The sequence below is a fragment of the Primulina eburnea genome, chromosome 9, assembly GCF_022965805.1.
Source record: "Primulina eburnea isolate SZY01 chromosome 9, ASM2296580v1, whole genome shotgun sequence".
NCBI lineage: Eukaryota > Viridiplantae > Streptophyta > Magnoliopsida > Lamiales > Gesneriaceae > Primulina > Primulina eburnea.
The window spans coordinates 604,418-623,535 of NC_133109.1; the positions used below are offsets into that span (position 1 = coordinate 604,418).

General features: G+C 35.8%; 1 protein-coding gene and 1 pseudogene across 1 annotated transcript; one reads left to right on the top strand and one right to left on the bottom strand.

Annotated features, from left to right (window-relative positions):
- The first annotated feature begins 368 nt into the window (after window positions 1–368).
- LOC140840984 (luminal-binding protein 5-like) lies at window positions 369–4,379 on the top strand (annotated as a pseudogene).
- Window positions 4,380–8,979: 4,600 nt separating this feature from the next.
- LOC140840985 (acyl-CoA-binding domain-containing protein 1-like) lies at window positions 8,980–11,887 on the bottom strand. The gene is made up of 6 exons (XM_073208128.1): window positions 11,104–11,887; window positions 10,746–10,848; window positions 10,538–10,644; window positions 9,879–9,970; window positions 9,401–9,517; window positions 8,980–9,130 (listed from the first exon to the last, which is right to left on the bottom strand). Exons 1-5 carry the CDS (start codon window positions 11,553–11,555, stop codon window positions 9,414–9,416), a joined length of 858 nt encoding a protein of 285 aa, XP_073064229.1. The 5' UTR covers window positions 11,556–11,887; the 3' UTR covers window positions 8,980–9,130; window positions 9,401–9,413.
- Between the last annotated feature and the right edge of the window lie 7,231 nt (window positions 11,888–19,118).

The following is a 19,118-nucleotide window of genomic DNA, read 5'->3' on the forward strand; positions in this document are numbered from 1 at the left end:
CTTATTTTAATTAATTAAGTAAAAAAACTGGTTATGATTATATTTCCATTAATGATTTCGTCAATTGAATAATGATATAATTAATATTATATATATAAATTGATCAACAGAACTAGTTCTCCAAACCAACGGTCACGATGATCCCAACTCTCAGACGAAGCCCATTGGTCAGCTACTCAACATTCCGATTCTGATTGGTCCACGTCAGTGCGAATGACTCGATTATCCTCTACAGGTGGCGTAGCGAGCACCCGTTTCCCGATTCAATGGTCACACGAAGACAAACATCATACACGAGAGATCATTGGTCCACGTCATCACCTGTGGCGAGCCATGTCTGCATACTGTTTTGCTATATAACATCCTCCACCTTCAGTCTCCCCCATTCCAGATTCATTCAGAAACCCACACACAAAGCTCACATTAGAAAAACATAGTATTCTCCATTGTTGAGCTTCACGGATATGGCTGCCGCGTGGGAGAGACGCGCATCTTCGGTCGTCTTCGGGATCATATTGATCGGTTCGGATATTCTCTCCTATTTCCATGGAAATCATCATGTTTAGCTGAAATGTTTGCGTACTGATTTGATTTTGGTTCATATTTCCTTTTTAGCTTCTTGTGTTGCATTTCTGAGAATAATGCTTTTTGTTGTTGAGGAACTGTTATTATATGGCTTCTAGATATGTCGATCCAAATTTATGTCGTTGTGAGGGCTGCCATTTTGTAGATCTGAAGTCGGAAATGATCTTATTTTGATTTGGTGGTGATGCTATGATGATTTACTGGTGAAATAATCGTTGATCTGGCGTATTGCTTCTTGTTTTCTAGTCATGGTTGTTTTTTCTAATGTGCTAATTATGACAGATTTGGTGTGGTGGTGTTGCCATTTTTTTCCTAAAAAAATATCCGTTTTTTGAAGGATTCAAAGTGCATTTATCGTTTATGGATTATCTTGTGTGTTTATTCGGTGTTTTAAGGTGATGAAATTATTAAATATCTATATAAATCAAATGAATTAGGAGTAGAATTTATGAGATTACTTTCTGACGAGACGGAATGTATTTTTTTGCTATTTAAGCAACTCATTTGGTTAATTGATGTGATTGCTCTGACTTGTACAATACAAAGTGGCGTATCTTATGTCATGATAAAATTCATTGTAATTAACGTGTCGATGTATCTCTTGAAACAGGAAGTTTATTTGCATTTTCCATAGCTAAAGAGGAGGCCGAAAAAATTGGAACAGTTATTGGCATAGACCTTGGGACAACTTATTCATGTGTTGGTGTCTACAAAAATGGACATGTTGAAATCATAGCGAACGATCAAGGAAACCGCATCACCCCATCGTGGGTTGGCTTCACCGACAATGAGAGGTTGATTGGAGAGGCTGCGAAAAATCAGGCAGCTGTTAACCCCGAAAGGACTGTCTTTGATGTCAAGCGACTTATAGGAAGAAAGTAATAAACCTTTTTTTGGTGGCATTAATTTCTACGTATTATGTCATCAATTGTTAATAAGAGTAAAAGCACGATTGTTCTAACTCTTGCTATTAAACAGGTTTGAGGATAAAGAAGTTCAAAGGGACATGAAGCTTGCCCCCTATAAGATTGTGAACAAGGATGGTAAGCCTTATATTGAAGTCGAAATCAAAGACGGTGAGACTAAGGTCTTCAGTCCTGAAGAGGTCAGTGCCATGATTTTGACAAAAATGAAGGAGACAGCAGAGGCTTACCTTGGAAAGAAGATAAAGGATGCTGTTGTCACTGTCCCTGGTAAATAGTTGGTCCTTATGTCTTTTACTTGGAGAGGAAATATTATGTCATTTATTGATGATTTGTATCTTCTTTTCTGCAGCTTACTTCAATGATGCGCAGAGCAAGCCACAAAAGATGCTGGTGTAATTGCTGGGTTGAATGTCGTAAGAATAATCAATGAACCCACGGCAGCAGCAATTGCTTATGGTTTGGACAAGAAGGTCGGTGAAAAGAACATTCTTGTCTTTGACCTTGGTGGTGGAACATTTGATGTCAGTATTTTGACCATCGATAATGGTGTTTTTGAGGTTCTTGCTACAAATGGAGACACTCATTTGGGAGGTAAGCTGTTTTTTGAGTTTCTTTGCTTTGTTTTTAAATATTGATTCCATGATATAATTAAAGCCAAAAAAGGAGAGAAATCATTGAACTTTATATTCATCTGAAGCCAAATGGAACCTTAGGAGGCTATATACTTATCCACATGTATTTCACTACAAGGCCCTCTCTATAATAGGAATTGAAAATAAAACTACCAATATGATTGTTAAATGAGTCGAGCTGATGCCCCAACCTGTAAGATATTATATTATTGTCTCTTCTTGATGAATTTTCTTGTCTACTATTTCACTACTGCAGCAACATCTTGAACTTGGGAGTTTGCATGTGGGATAAATGATGTCTGGTTTAGCGTTTTGTTTTTTTCCTGGGGTCTAGTGGTAGTTTGAGTACCATATTAGGAATCTCATATCAATATTGACACATTTGATTGCTCCCCCAGGTGAAGATTTTGATCAGAGGATCATGGAATACTTCATCAAGTTGATAAAGAAGAAACATGGAGAGGACATCAGCCAGGACAAAAGAGCACTTGGCAAATTGAGGAGAGAATGTGAGCGAGCTAAGAGAGCATTGAGCAGTCAGCACCAAGTCCGAGTGGAGATTGAATCTCTCTTTGATGGCGTAGATTTTTCAGAACCTCTCACAAGAGCTCGGTTTGAAGAATTAAACAATGATTTGTTCAGAAAGACCATGGGGCCTGTAAAGAAAGCCATGGAAGATGCTGGATTGGAGAAGCGCCAAATTGATGAAATTGTTCTTGTTGGTGGAAGCACCAGAATTCCTAAGATCCAACAGCTACTTAAGGATTATTTTGACGGGAAGGAGCCGAACAAGGGTGTTAACCCAGATGAGGCAGTTGCTTTCGGCGCTGCTGTTCAAGGAGGAATCTTGAGCGGAGAGGGAGGTGATGAAACAAAAGGTAATACCTAACATTTTCTTTTTTTTGCTAGCTGATTTTATCTGTGAGTTGAATTTGTGAAAAGTTTGGAAAAAGGATTTAGTCTCTAACTAGTAAATCGTGCCTATGTCAGATATTCTTCTATTGGATGTGGCTCCACTGACCCTCGGTATTGAAACTGTTGGTGGGGTGATGACCAAATTGATTCCAAGAAACACTGTGATACCAACCAAGAAGTCCCAAGTTTTTACGACTTATCAGGATCAACAGACTACGGTCTCAATTCAGGTAACTGACATTTCATTCTTGAAAAGTCGAATGAACTGTAGTACTCTGCTTATTTTGCAGTTGATGACTTGAATTCAAATCCATGACAGGTCTTTGAGGGTGAACGAAGTATGACAAAGGACTGCAGATTGCTTGGGAAATTTGACTTGACGGGAATGGCCCCTGCCCCAAGGTTCGTATGATTGTATTTTTTTGGTCTAAGGATGCAGAGCTGAATTTAACCTGACTTGCAATTTTTGGTTTCGTGGAGTCACGAGACAAGCTTTAGCTTAAAAACAGTTCATTTTCCCCCTTACGCGCGGTTTTTATCGTTTGAAGACTTGATCTTACTAGTTATGCATCTTTTCTTTCTGAACAGAGGAACCCCTCAGATTGAAGTCACATTCGAGGTTGATGCCAATGGTATTCTAAATGTCAAGGCAGAAGACAAGGCCTCTGGTAAATCGGAGAAGATCACTATCACCAACGACAAAGGTCGTTTAAGTCAGGAAGAAATCGAGCGGATGGTAAGAGAGGCCGAGGAATTTGCTGATGAAGACAAGAAGGTCAAAGAAAGAATAGACGCCCGTAACAGCCTAGAGACCTACGTCTACAACCTGAAGAACCAAATCAACGACAAGGACAAACTCGCCGACAAACTGGAGTCAGATGAGAAGGAGAAGATCGAGACAGCAACAAAAGAAGCCCTCGAGTGGATGGATGACAACCAGAACGCCGAGAAGGAGGATTACGAGGAAAAGCTGAAGGAGGTCGAAGCAGTATGTAATCCTATCATCACAGCTGTTTATCAGAGATCCGGTGGCGCCCCGGGTGGAAAATCAGAGGAAGACGACGAAGATGCCCATGATGAATTGTAGAAGATTGGGTATATGGTAAATCTTTTAGGTTTGGTTCCTTGATACTGATGACTGAGGGATTAAGAGGAACTTGAATTTTTGTTTACAGGAGGACAGTGTATTGTATTTTAAGGGGATTTTTCATTACATTTCACGCCCCGATTGGATTTGGATTGGGATTATTCGAGGTCAAAGAGGGGAATCCTTTTGTGTTTGCTATGATTGGGAATTGAATGAATTTGGGTCCTTCAACTCTATTGTCTCTCTTCAATGTTGTAACAGACATCATCCATCAAGTGTGCATATGTGTGCGTGCTATATACACTTCAAACAGCCATCATCATGAGTTGTCCTTGCTAAATTAAATTAAAATTCGACCATGTTTGTGTGCTAATCTCTTATTTAAAAACAAAACATGATATTTGAAAGTTGAGATCATATATATATAAAAATAAAATTTGAAACTCAGGTTCGATAATTAAAAGGCAAAAACTTGTGTGAGACGGTCTCACGGGTCGTATTCGTGAGACAGTTCTCTTATTTGGGTTATCCATGAAAAAATATTACTTTTTATGCTAAGAGTATTAATTTTTATTGTGAATATGAGTGGGTTGACCCGTCTCACAGATTAATATCCGTGAGACGGTCTCACATGAGACTCACTCTAATTAAAAATATAGATCACATTATAATAATGAATTGGTCGACCGATTTTTTTTTCTTCAAAAAATTCTTTATTTGAAACATGTTAGGTGATTTATTTTTTAAAATAATTTGTACTTTTTTCATTATTTAAAAAATTTGTAAGATCAAGCGCTTGCCGCTTTACAAAAAGCTAGTGGTAATGATGCAACTTAAATCTTTTAAACCGCACAGCAGCTCAAGCACCACGGTTCAATCGCTCTACCAAGCAGGAACAATTATTGCACCCAACAATCTTCTTCCCAATAATTGCACTATTTGTAATCAATGGGAATTGAATCTGTGACCTTAGCTCTGATACCAATTGTAGGACCGAATGCTTGCCGCTTTACCAAAAGTTATAGTTATAGTTAGTGGTAATGGTGCAATTCAAATCTTTTAAACCGCACAACAGCTCAAGCATCACGGTTCAATCGCTCTACCAAGCGGGGACAATTATTGCACCCAACAAAATTTATTTATTTATTTAAATAATAATAATAATATTTGGAATATTCTTGAAATTTTTTTGTTTAAAATTATTGAATTTGTGTATTTTTTAAAACAAATTATTTTTTTATTTAAATATATGTTGGTTTATTTTTTTTAAAAAAATAGAACACGTGTATGATGCACTTATTGTTTTATTTTTCGAATTTATAAATTTGAGCTTCGACTTTCATTTTTAGTATATAAACTAATTTGAAACATAAATCATCTTAAAATAGCGAATTGATCAACTATTTAAAAAAAAATTTGTTATTTTCAAAATATTACGGAATTTATCTTTCGACAAAATATGCTATCTTTTTTAAAAAATTAAATTTATTTTATTATGTCTTGGATTAGTATTCGAAAAAATAAAAGATAGTATATTGTGTCGGTCTACTTATTATTATTTTTTCTACTAGTAATATGATTAATAAAAAATGATGATAATAATAATAATAAATATATTTTTTAAAAAAATCACAAATTCGTTTGCAAGAATTCAAAAAAAATTATATTCCAACTATTACTATTTTTATTAATAATATTAATAGTAAAAATAAATAAAAAAATAAGTGGATCGATACACATATATCTTTCTTTATTTTTCGAAAACTAAACCAATGTATATTTAAATAAATAAAGATTTTTTTAAAAATATTAAAAAGATTACTAGTTTTTTTAAAGATAGATTAGCTAATATTTTACAAATAAATAATTTATTGAAAAAAATTGGTTGATCATTTATCATTTTAAAATGATTTATTTTTCAAATTATCAAATTTGGATTTAAAATGACATGGACTCTCAAGTCTCATTTTTTTTTTAAATTAAAGATTTGTCAGGTTCTGAAAGAAATTTTTTTTAAAAAAATAATAAAAAAAGAAGCAGCTAATAAATGAATAATCTTTAATCGCGTATTTTAAATGTTAATTTGAATCTGAGGGTTGGATTGACTTGTAATGTTGATTAGCATCCAAATGTCCAAAAGATCAAACATAGCCAAGAAACAAGACTAGATGAAACTATGATATCGACAGTGGAAGAAGCAGGAATTAGATTCTTCAATCGATTTCGTTCTTATTCTTCATCTATACAATCAAAAACTTGTCACCAATCTTTGAACATGACCAAATTCTGGATGGTTGAAAAATAAAACAGCCCAGAAAGTATACCGATGTAACCATATACATGAGTGGAATAGTAACTCTACGAGCATTATATGTTAATTATAATTAGCTGGAGTCATTGACTATGCGTTGCATCCAAGGCCATGGGCGGATTTAGTGTAGGGCGAACGGGGGCCACGGCCCCCCAAAAAATTTAATTTTTTTTTTAGTATATACCTAATAGCGACGGTTTTGTTTATACCCGTCGTTATAATAGCGACGTTGTTTACACAAACTGTCGCCGATCTAGATCGGCGACGGTTTAGTTAAACCCGTCGCAATATAGCGACGGGTTTGCAAAAACCGTCGCCGATCCAGATCGGCGACGGTTCTTGTCAAAACCGTCGCTATATTGCGACGGGCTTCTTATCACTGTCGCTATATAGCGACGGTAACATGTTTTACCGTCGCTATATAGAGATGATTCTTAATAAAACCGTCGCTATTTTTCTATATATACCGCCCTTGCCGAACATTTTTTTAAACGATTTCGTCCATATCAGGTAGTTGTTATACTCTTATCAATTTTTTCGGAGTATCGATTTTTTTTATTTTGTACTGACATTATTTCGTATTTATCTCGTAGATTTGCTCGTCGATGCGATCTTCCATCTGGTTCTTCGTGGGCTGTATTGCTGTAATTAATTAGTTTGTTCCATCTTTTAATATTTTGCTCTTTGTTTTATTGCTGTAATTAATTAGTTTGTAATTTGTTCCACATGTTTCCAGATTGATTTCCTCACTATTTCCAGTCACCGGCAAAGCTCCGGCGTCTTCTTCGGCGAGCCGCCGTCCCGGGTCAGCTAACAACTGGATTCAGCTGCGTTTTTAGTAATTATTGCTGGAAATAATTGACAGTATTCATACTTATTTTCAGAAAGCAGATAATTCTACATCCTCTTGAACTTATGGATTATTGAATTCATGTTTGATTTATGAGATTTTATTGTGTTATGATGTTAGTTGATTTAAACGATCAGATTTTATTTATTGTTTCAGGTGTAGTTTTTTTTTCATAAATGGGAAAATCTGGTACAATTGATTGTAAGTCGGCTTATTATGTTCATTGCTTTGCCCATAGACTGCAGTCGGCTCTTGTTGGAGCAGCAAAAAATGTAACTCTCATTCATCAGTTTTTCGAAAAATTAACTTTCATAGTTAATATTGTTGGTGCTTCGTGCAAGCGTAATGATGAATTGAAGGAAGCTCACACAGATGACATTGCTCACTTGATTTCTATTAATGAACTTGAGACAGAGCGTGGACTTAATCAGTTGTCCACTTTACAACGGGCAGCTGACACGCGTTGGAGTTCTCATTTTAGATCTGTGTCGAGCTTGATCAAGATGTTTAGTGCATCATGTACGGTATTGCTCAAAGTTATGGAAGATGGGCTTCCTTCCCAACGAGCAGATGCAACATCTGTTTATGATGAAATAACTTCATTTGATTTTGTATTCATCTTGCATCTTATGAGAGAAATTATGGAGATCACAGATGTTCTTTGTCAGACATTGCAACGTAAGTCTCAAGACATTTTGAATGCAATGGAGCTAGTGTCATCTACAAAAAAATTACTTCAAGAGCTAAGGGATGACAAATGGGATGATTTGCTTGAAAAAGTGAATTTTTTTGCGTGGCTCGTAATATTGATGTTCCTGATTTTAGTGCTCAATATGTTGATAGGCGAGGTAGAGCTCGTCGTCATCAAGGCAATTTCACCAATGAGCACCATTATCGGGTAGACTTATTTTATGCTGGATTTCTCATCCGCATTCATTATGTAACTTTTAACATCTTTAATAAAATTTGTTTCTTATCAAATTTTTTTTTTTTTATGCTACGATAGATTCAAAAATGCAAGAAATTAAATTGCGTTTTAATGAAGATGCGATGGAGTTATTTATGCTTAGTTCTGCCTTAAATCCTCAAAATGCATGTGACTCATTGAGATATCTGGATATATGCAAATTGGTTGAAAAGTTTTATCCACAAGATTTTACTAGTGACGAAAAAGAGCGACTAGAGATGCAGTTGAAGCATTATGAGCATAATGTAGTTATAGGGTCATACTACAAAAGTCTTTCAACTCTTTCTGAGTTGTGTCAATGGTTGGTGAAGACTAAAAAAGCTGATATATACGACTTTGTTTTTAGAGTGATCGTGCTTGTGTTGACTCTTCCAGTTTCTACAGCTACTACAAAACGATCATTCTCAGCTATGAATATCGTCAAAACTCGGCTTCGGAGCAAAATGGAGGATGTTTTTCTCTCGGATGCATTGATGATATTTATTGAAAGAGAAATTGCTAAAAATATTTGTATTGATACTATCATTGAAGATTTTGAAAACTTTAAGGAACGTCGAATTCCTTTTAGTTAGAAATACTTTTGTTAAGAAACGTACGGTTGATGTTTTGTTCAATATAACCCGTAGAATTTTTGTCTTCTCCCTTCTAAATTTTTGTTTGTCTTTTGTAAGCAGCCCCCAGTGTCGAAATCCTAGATCCGTCCCTGTCCAAGGCCAGTTCACCTCACAAAGATCGGATGGAGTGTTTCCCTCATTGTCTTTTATCTCTAAATCACCACCATGCTTCACTAGTAACTCGGCAATGGCAGCTCTCTCACAGATAGCAGCATAATGCAATGCAGTTTGACCTTCATTATCCTTCCAAAAACGGACATATGTTAGAAAATTTGGCCAGCAGCTCTCATTTTCTTCGCGCTTAGGGTAATTTGAAGAGTTTACGAAATCAGATAAGAGTGTAAAACAGTCGAAAGATGGAAATTAATACTCATGAGCAAATCTTATAATGAGGCTCAAAAAAATTCAAATCCTCTACTTATTTATGTCAGGGTGAATAATCAATTGGGGGAGGTTTCCCATTTCAGAAGTTGAGATTCAAAAAGAAGTATCACAAGATAAACTATCATCTACCTTCGCATTCACATCAGCATTCTTGTTCAGAAGCAATGCTGTAGTATTCATACGGCCTCGATCTACAGCCCAATGCAAGGGTGTGCGACCCTCTCCATCTACAATAATTTAAGAAATCTGTTTAAATTAGAGGCTCTTATTAGATCCAAATACATATATTTGACAGCAAAAAAAACTTTCATACCCATCCCGAAATTCAAGGCTGGCATTTAATTATGTCGAACCACTAATGCTGAACAGAAATGCTAATTGATTCTGCTAATTTCTTTTCAACTTTGCAGAACATGTAGGACATACAAAGGACATTGACAGCTTAATATCAGTTTTAATATCTCATCTTTTTTTCTCTCCTGTTTAGAGATATCTGACTTATAGATAGTCACCAACTGATCCGAACTTTACAGTGTTGCATTGTTATCATAACCATAATTATGCCAAGGGAAAATAGTCGAGGGTTTAGAGATTAAAGTCTACCTACCTTTCAGATTCAATGGGACACCGTTATCCATGCACTTGATCAGATTCTCTTCATCTCCTTCTTGTGCAAACAAATGTATAGAATCCAACGCTCTTCAAGAAAAACCAGAGAGATTGAATTTAAATTCTTCTCTCCAGATCATTGCAAATGAAAGGCACTACTAATAAGAATGGTTTCATTGAATTATATTTGATGTTTTAGGTGCATTATATTCCTATAAAAAATAACCTGTCTGTCCAGTTAATAATTGATGAAAGGAATGCGAATTCACCTGTTAAGCTTATACGCAAGGTCAGCAGGAAGGGCATGGATATAGGGTGCCCAAGAAAACAAGGAAATCTGAATTGTAATTTCAGATATACCACTTTTGAACTAAATATTGACCTCATTCAATTTGAAAGTCCATGGTAGTATCTTGTCGTGATTCGAGAACATGGTTAAGATCTCCATGAATTATTGTACGACCAAGTATGCAGCATCTTATCTTATGCTTGCATATGGGGGGTTAAATATTCTAAGGAAAGAGACTGACATATGCAAATAGCAGACTCTCGTTGATGCTCACATGCAACCACATAGACGATAATGAGACTAAGCTTAACATGATGTAATATATTGTTAATGATCGTAAGCATATAAGATAAGTTTGGAATCCTTACATCTCGCTTCCAGGTTCTTCTTGATATACAAAGGTGCTAAATACAGGACCCATCGGTCCTTTGGATCCTGAATTAGAGACATCACTGCTCTCATTTTCTCTCTTCTTCTGCAACAAGTGACGGCCATAGTAACCGAAAAACGACAATGTTTGAGACGAGCGTATCAACGGATAAACTCGTTAAAAATAAAAAATGACTCTATTCTCACAGTTGAACCAGCAGCCCAAGAGGGATATAACTCCGTAACAATGTCGATGTACTTCTGCATTGCTTCTTCAGGAGGCATGGCACCCAACTTTTGCCAAGCTTGCCTAGCAGATGAAAAAATTTAGCCAAGAACAGTCAAAAGACATCCAGTTGCAAAAGCAGTACATTACGCGTGGAAATTCCATGACAGAGAAAAATGAAAATCGGCATTGATGGCGAAAAGTGAGAGTAAAACTCCTATAAACACAAAAAGATTCAATTTTTCTTTACCGCTAGTATCAAACAGCAATCAAAGTCCACAGGAAGTCATTAACTAGCACGAATAGAGAATAAACGTTGCATTATTTAAATGTCAATACCATTTGGCACGAGCGGTCATTTTCAGAGCGGAGGGCTGTGGAGCAGAACACGGTCCTTCGGTTGCAATCTTATACAACCCATAAAGCTGCAATTGCACCTCATTTGATGTCTTCACCGCCGCACGATCAGCTGCCTTGGCGGCCACAAATGCTGTAGCAGCACTGAAAGTTTCATCCAGCTCGGTGCTCTCTACTCCCTCCCAATCATCATCGGTATCACTGTGATCGTTGATCTCAGCTGCGATTCTATTACCCGATCGCACATCTTCATCAATCAACGGCTCATTTTCTCCCAGAACACCGGGTTCAGGTTCGGCTTCGGGTGTATGAGATCGAGTGATGCCGAGGTTCTCTTCACGAAACGCAAAGATCACAGAGAAGAGTTTCGCGAGGAGAAATGAGAAAACCACCCCGAAGAACACCGATTGAAGGTATTGTTGCCAGTCAGCCATTAAAAAACCAAAAAATAAGAATCCAAAGCAAAAAAAATAAAAATAAAAATTGAACCCTAAAATGGAGAAATGGAAGAGAAAGAGAAATTATATAAATATATATATGCTTCGTATGCGTTTATTCAGAGAACATTAATTAAAGCAAAAATCTGAAAGCCGGCAGTTGTGCTGACGGCGGAGGACCCGACAGCGCCGCTTTCGCCACCTGGATGAGTAACTGCTTTCGGGGCAATGCTTCTGCTGTTGTCTTCAGTGCGGTTCTCTGCAGTCCAAATTCCAAATTAATCTCAAATTCCTTCGTAATCGTGAAAAAAGTGGTGATGATAACACGATTTTTAAGGAGAAACAATTTTTAAAATCCCTAATAATTTGTCAAATCCGTAACGTTATCATTTCGAAAAACCCCATTCATTCATCATGTTTAACTAAAGCTCATTTCAATTGTAGGACCGAGCGCTTGCCGCTTTACCAAAAGCTATAACTAGTGGTAATGGTACAACTCAGATATTTTAAACCACACAACAGCTCAAGCATCACGGTTCGATCGCTCTATCAAGCAGAGACAATTATTGCACATAACAATCTCCCTCTCAATAACTGCACTCCTTGCAATCAATGAGAATCGAACATGTGACCTTAACTCTGATATCAATTGTAGGATCGAACGCTTACCGCTTTACCAAAAGCTGTAGCCGGTGGTAATGGTGCAACTCAAATCTTTTAAACCGCACAGCAGCTCAAACACCACGGTTCGATCGCTCTACCAAACAGAGACAATTATTGCACCCAACATCAATTTTTTTTCTTTTAAGTATATCAAACTAGTACTTTTATGTTTTAAGAAAGTTGCTCAAATCGATCCTTAAAGATAAGTATTTTCAAAAAATATTCAAGATACCCTTGATTATATTTTATTAAAAAATTATTATACAATGCTATAAAAATGATATCAGAGCCGTAGTAAAATTATTCAAACATACATAGTTATTGTACTATGTGATTAAATATTTGAGGAAGAGATTTTCAAAAAAAAATTATAGATCTGAACCTAGGTTCGAAATTAAATATTCATAAAAAAATTTCCAATACTTTGTAATATTTACAAGAATATCTAACTAAGATTAGATATTAGAAGCAAAGATGAACAAATCAGAATCCTAAGGTGAATTTATAATTCAGAGTAATAAATTTCTAGAAATAGTCTTGGATTTCTCTAAACTCTCCGGACATCTTATAGAGATCCAAAGAAAGTACAAAACTATGACAATTAGTTATGTACCACGTAAAATTGAAAAAATTCTTGAAAAACAATAAGAAATTCTTGGAACAATAAAGAATATTCAATCAAGAATCCAAAATATAAAACAACAACTCAGTTTTAGTAAAAAGATCTCGAAAGGAAGATTATCACCACCTTTGGTACTGAACCTTTAATACATCACAGATGGAAGACCAAAGTGATACAAAAACATTTAACTAACGATGAGAAATTGATCTATCTCATCAAAGTTGTCTCAGAAAAGTCAATAATCTGATGACAACTATAGAGAATATCGGTTTGAATGATCTACAAGGCCTTACAGATTCTTTTGTAAATATTAAGGTTGTAGATATGAAAATAGCACAAACCGAGGTGGTGAAAAACCCTTAGTTAGTAGAATACAAGAATCACCAAGGGAAAGTGTGGGATCCTCTGACATAAACATGGAATGACCCCAAAATGATTTTTAGATTGGTGGAGAAGCAAACCCAACGGTAACCAGGTCAAGGAGAAGTTAAATTCCCTTACACTAAACACCCTATGAGAAATCTGTTTTGGAATCAATACATTCTTAAGTGGTTATACTTAACCATGATATATTGGACTTCAAAAATAGAGAAGATCTTATAGATGATACATCGGCTATGAGAATCGCAACATGAACACTTGAAACTTTTAGAAATGAGTCTTATGAGATCAACTAAAATTGCAGAAATGATTTCAGTAGAAACCAAAGAGTTAGTCCTAGTCGGAGAATCTCTTAGCGAGATATCAAGAATGATGACTATCTTATTTAAAACACAATTAATAGGGGTATATTATTTTAACAGTCAAGATATATAGAATTTTAAAAAAAATACTCAAGCTCTGTATAGTCTTGATTTATATGACAAATATACACTAGATGAATACATTATGTTAGAGAGAAATGCTAATAAGAGAGTACGTCCTTGGAAATCCAGATACAATTGCTAGACGAGCCTATTTTCTTGAAGGAAAATTGACAGAATGATGTCATATGACAACAATACAAAAGAATTACAAAATATTAAAGGATATAAATAAGCATACTCCTTTATGTTGTAAAAAAAATATTCTTCCAACGATAATTGGAAGTAAGTCACAAAAAAAATGAAGAGCTTTAAATCTCATTCTTATACCATAAGTGAAATAAATAGAGATAGTTCTTGGAAACCAAAAATAGTATGATCTAGACAAAAATTCAGAGCTTATAAATCTAGGCAAATAAATCGACCACCAAAAAGCAGGATGTCATCCCAAGCATAGAACACATCTTGAAGGGGCTGATCATCTATTATACCTTCGTTTGTTGACCCAGAGTACACCTCTGGTGATGATTCAGAGGACGTCGATTATGAGTTTGTTCCTAAGGAAAATACTGCTCATGTCCCCGCAAGTAGCTCCACCGACGAAGATGAAGAAATTTCCTCATCCACTGAAGAAAAAAAGGTTCCCAAGGAACCGAATTTCTTTGACGAGGAGGTTGTTTCCCTCCCTCGGTTTTTGGTCAATTTGAAAAAAGAAAAGGGCTCTGCATCTTTGCCTATTACTGAAGAATCCGATGACGAACTGGATCCAGAGATGCAAATGGAATTTGTCGAAAACAGGCATGACCAGACTAATAGTTCCTCTTCCACCTCTGATGATGAAGAATTTGTTGATGATGATGATATTTCTGCTGAGAACAAGGTTGTTGAGGGGAATGTTGCCGACACAGAAGACAAGATAAATGAAGAAGATTATGAGTTTTCCCTCGCATTCTCTCAGAAGTTCTACTTAGAGAAGTCCGTAGCTCTTTGGCCTCTCTACACTAATATAGGACTTATTGATGAGAAGAATATTGATCCAGATGAGTACGAGAGATATAATTTGGATGAATTCTTCAAAACTAGAGGATTTTTGTCCATTATTTCTGCAGTTGCTCTTTACTGCCACTAGCCATCTTAGAGTTCTTCGCCAATCTCACATCCAGCGTGAGTGATGAGAGATCTGCCAAGTTTGATATAGATTTTGTTTTGAGATCATGTCTTTCAGTTCAACCCCGACACCATCAGTGCTCAATACAACACTCCCGCCAAGAATGAAGAAGGGGATTAGCCCGACATTAATGAGGTTACTGTTGTACTCACTGGAGGGTTGATGACACAATTACCTGGTCATCCAAGCCGTTTCTCCACCACCAACCAAACTTCATTATACTATGTGCTTCACAAAACAGCCGTGAGCAACTTGACACCGTCAACCAATTCCACTGTGGTCACCAAGCCACAGGCTTTTGTGTTGTTTTCCATTGACACTAGCAGAATTTAACTTTGGAAAGATGATTTTTAAGGTTGTGTTACAGTTTTTTGATGGAGGATTAAAGTCAACCAAGTTGCCTTTTCCTTCGCTTATCTATGGGATCCTGGAATCACAAGGATTCATCCAAGACATCGATGAACATTTGTCCATGGTGACGGAAGATTTGAAGATTTCCCCTGCCCTCTTTAAAGGAAATCGGAAGCTAGATCTTCCTTGGTCAGAATACAGTATTGCCCCAAATGTTGGGAACACATATTCAACCTATGACTATATATAGCTTGCCCTTACTGTTTTACAAGTCAAGATTGACTTTGCACTTAAGCAAATCGTTCGAGCCAAAAGATTGATTATTCACTATGAAGCTCAAGTGGATCATTCCATGCTTTTATTGGACATGGGTGTCCATCTTGGAAAAAAAAGGGAGATAGCAGTGCACAAACTTCAAAGGCTGGACCTTTTGGTACTCATGAATATACCGAAGAAAGATGAAATTGACCGTTGATATTTCGTCATTCCTTATATTCTTAATTGTGCTTAGTTTTGTTTATTATTATTTGAATAAGGTGTTAGTTTTTTTCTTGCTCTGATTAAATCTGATTGATGAATGTTTTTATCTTCGTGTTGTCAGCACTGTTAACAACACCTAAGCTAATGTTTTAAAATTCAACGGAATATATGTTTTCAAATTCATGAGGAGATAAATGGAGTTGCATAAACTTGAATATGTGCTTATTTTATCCCGAAAGACAAAAGAGAGAGATTGAAATGAAGTGTTTAAAAACAAGACACAAATTTATCTCCTGAATTCTTTTCTTTTTTGATAAAATTTTGCATATGAATTTTGTCTTTCTAAAATATCGAGTTTCTTAACTCTAGATTATTTATTATTTAGAAGAATTTGTTTCCTAATTAAAGACTACTTCCTTATTTTGTAGGAATATATTCAAGCTTAGCAAGATCAATACAAGTCTATATATTGAAGAATAACTACTACACAATCGTTGAAAGTGCTAGAGAGGAGAGACAAGCGAGATACACGAGATTTTTTTGAATAACTCGTAAATACGAATGATCGATGTTTACTGTGTTGTTATGATGTGTTAGAGACATTTTAGGACAACACCCGTACAAAGTGTTGATTGAATAATTATTGTTGCTCCGAATTTTGGCTGTACAGATTTGCATTCTTGTGTTTTGTAATTTTTGTTATTGATATTTTAGGTGCAATTTATTTCCTTGACTTGTTAAATATGATAATTTTTCATTCTTTCAGTACTAATATTGATTATGTGAACTCGATTTTTTTTTTCTAGTGACTATTTTGCCTCGAGACATTGCACAATTGTATTCACTTGTGCATAAATATTTTTGTTTTATTTTTATTAATTATGTGTTATATTATTCCGTTGTATGTTGTCATAAGGTGTTACAACATCCGAAACAACACTTATTTGTACACACAATTATTTTCGTTCATGTTAAACATAATACTTTCATACCCGAATCATCCTCCAACTATCAGCAACTACTCGAGGCGATTAATCACCAGCGTGATTCAAGGCATGACTGCTCTACGACTGCATATGTTACGTGAATACAGGCGAGAGATGCACGTGGTCAAAGATCAGATTGGATGTGAACTAATGCAGGTAGACAACATCACAATCAGGGACGGAGCCACCCCAAAGGCTGGGGTGGGCTCCGGCCCAGGCTTAATTTTTGGGCCTAATTAGGAATATGGACTGAGTTTTCTTTTTTTAAAATTTTAGTGTATTTTTAATTTATTAAAAAAATTTAGCCCATTTGTTGAGGTTTTTTTCCGTAGCCGTTCCCCCAAAATAGAACAAGAGGATGAGAGCTGCTAGTCTCCTACTGGTTGGAAATTTCACCGAAGCATGTTGTTCCCCCCACAACCTTCGTTGGCTCAGAGTTCAGGTTTGTTCCCATCTCAATACTCTTCCAAAAAATGGATGGTCTCGTCATTGTTGCCTTTCTTGATTTTAGCCCAGGATCAAAATATTTTCTGGCTACGTCCCTGATCACAATGAGATCTTTGGCTCCTTGCATGAAAATGTTCACGACATTATTGACATTCGCTCTAAAAATCGGAGTCAATTTAGCAGTAGGAATGGGACAAATGATTTCTGATCTCGGCAGGGAGGTTGCACATCTGATGGATTCTCCACCTCTTCATGGAGCAGCTGGCAGCAGCGGCCATAATCGGAAATAGAAGCAGAAACATGAACTCAAAAGATACGTAGCAAGAACTTATCGCTGCACAACAATCGTTAATGGACTTTTTGAGGGACCAGAGATGTTCAACTGCAAAAGACATTGCTGAGAAGTTTGGATTATGGCGAATTCGGTACATGGATGTGTTAGAGTAGATGCCCTGTAAGCCAACTGTTGGCTGGGGAATTTATTGACTCAAGTGAAATAAACAATCTTTATTTTAATATAATTTAACTTTTCATGGTTTCGTTATACTTTATGGTATAGTTTGGTACATGGGATAAGAGAGGGATTGATAAATAATCCTCTCTTATCCCATGTTTGGTACATTTTTAAAAAGCCCATGATATTATCTTGGCCCTTGATAAATAATTTTATATAAGGATAAAGTATCCCTTTTATGAGATGTGATAATTTTAATCTTATGATAAAAACACCACAAATGACTTAATTGCCCTCAATATATAAAAATCTTAAACCCTATTGTTTTCTCATTTTATTTGTAGGTAAAAATTAAAATCAAATAAATATTTTTATTTATTTTTATATATTATATAATATGATAAATATATAAATGAACTCGATATAATTATATAAATGATTTGTATAAATCTCAATAAAATTATTATTATCACTCGATTAACCTTAAAAATTTATATTTGACTTGACTCACAAAATTAAATGCTCAATTATCATATTATATAATATATAAAATTAGGTAAAAAAAATAAATCATGCAAGCAATGTCGACGCATGAACATATAAGAAATATGAACTCAAGTAATACATTTGAAATTATAAAATTTATTATGATAAGGTTAATTTTGTCATTACAATCTACTATATAAATTTAATCACTCTTATTAAAATCATACCAAACATTAAATATAATATCATACATCTTATTTATCCTTAACTTATCCTTATATTATATATCACATACTTATCCTATCATGTGTACCAAACTATGCCTATCTGTATATCAATGCAAGCAGCATAGATAAAGTCCTTGATTATGCTTTAATACAAATGAATCGTAATTCGATGTTGAAACTCATTTGTAAACACTGCATATTCTAAATTCGTTCCTAGTCGATTCAGCCGCCTAAAACATGGATAAAGGTCGCTTGAGCTCGAGACTAGCATCTGTGATGTTGTGTACTGCGTTTCTTGGTAAGGGCATAGAGATGTCCAAACATACAGATGGGTAGTCATATGATGATTATACCGAACAACCCTCCCTCGGACTTTCCAAGTGGTTCTCATTCATCGAGAGGATAAGTCCGTGGTTATGATTGTACACCATTAGTCCTTATGACCCGGGACAACTCTGAGGCTCTATATGCTAGGGCTGTGCTTTGACTCGTTTACCGGCTCCAGGAGAGTCATCAGGTGGCGAGGTTGGGTACAGTCGCGACACATATAGGAGCCAGTGCATTGTAGTCGGGGATTCACCGCTCACCTACGGGTGTGGATATCCTATGTGATCTGATGTAATAATAGTGCATGGAATCTCTGGCCAGAGTATGAGATGTACGTTGGAGAAGGAGTTCTCCAATAGTACACGCGATGCCACTATTATATGTAACACATAGTTATCGAATTAATATGCAACCCTCGATGAACCAATGGTTGCAGATTCGATCGGGATATTTGAGATGAAGGGACCGTACTGTATGTTAATCATAATCGACTGGTTCTTGCAGGCACTATCAGTGATACCTAGGGGATCATGGGGCGATGCTACT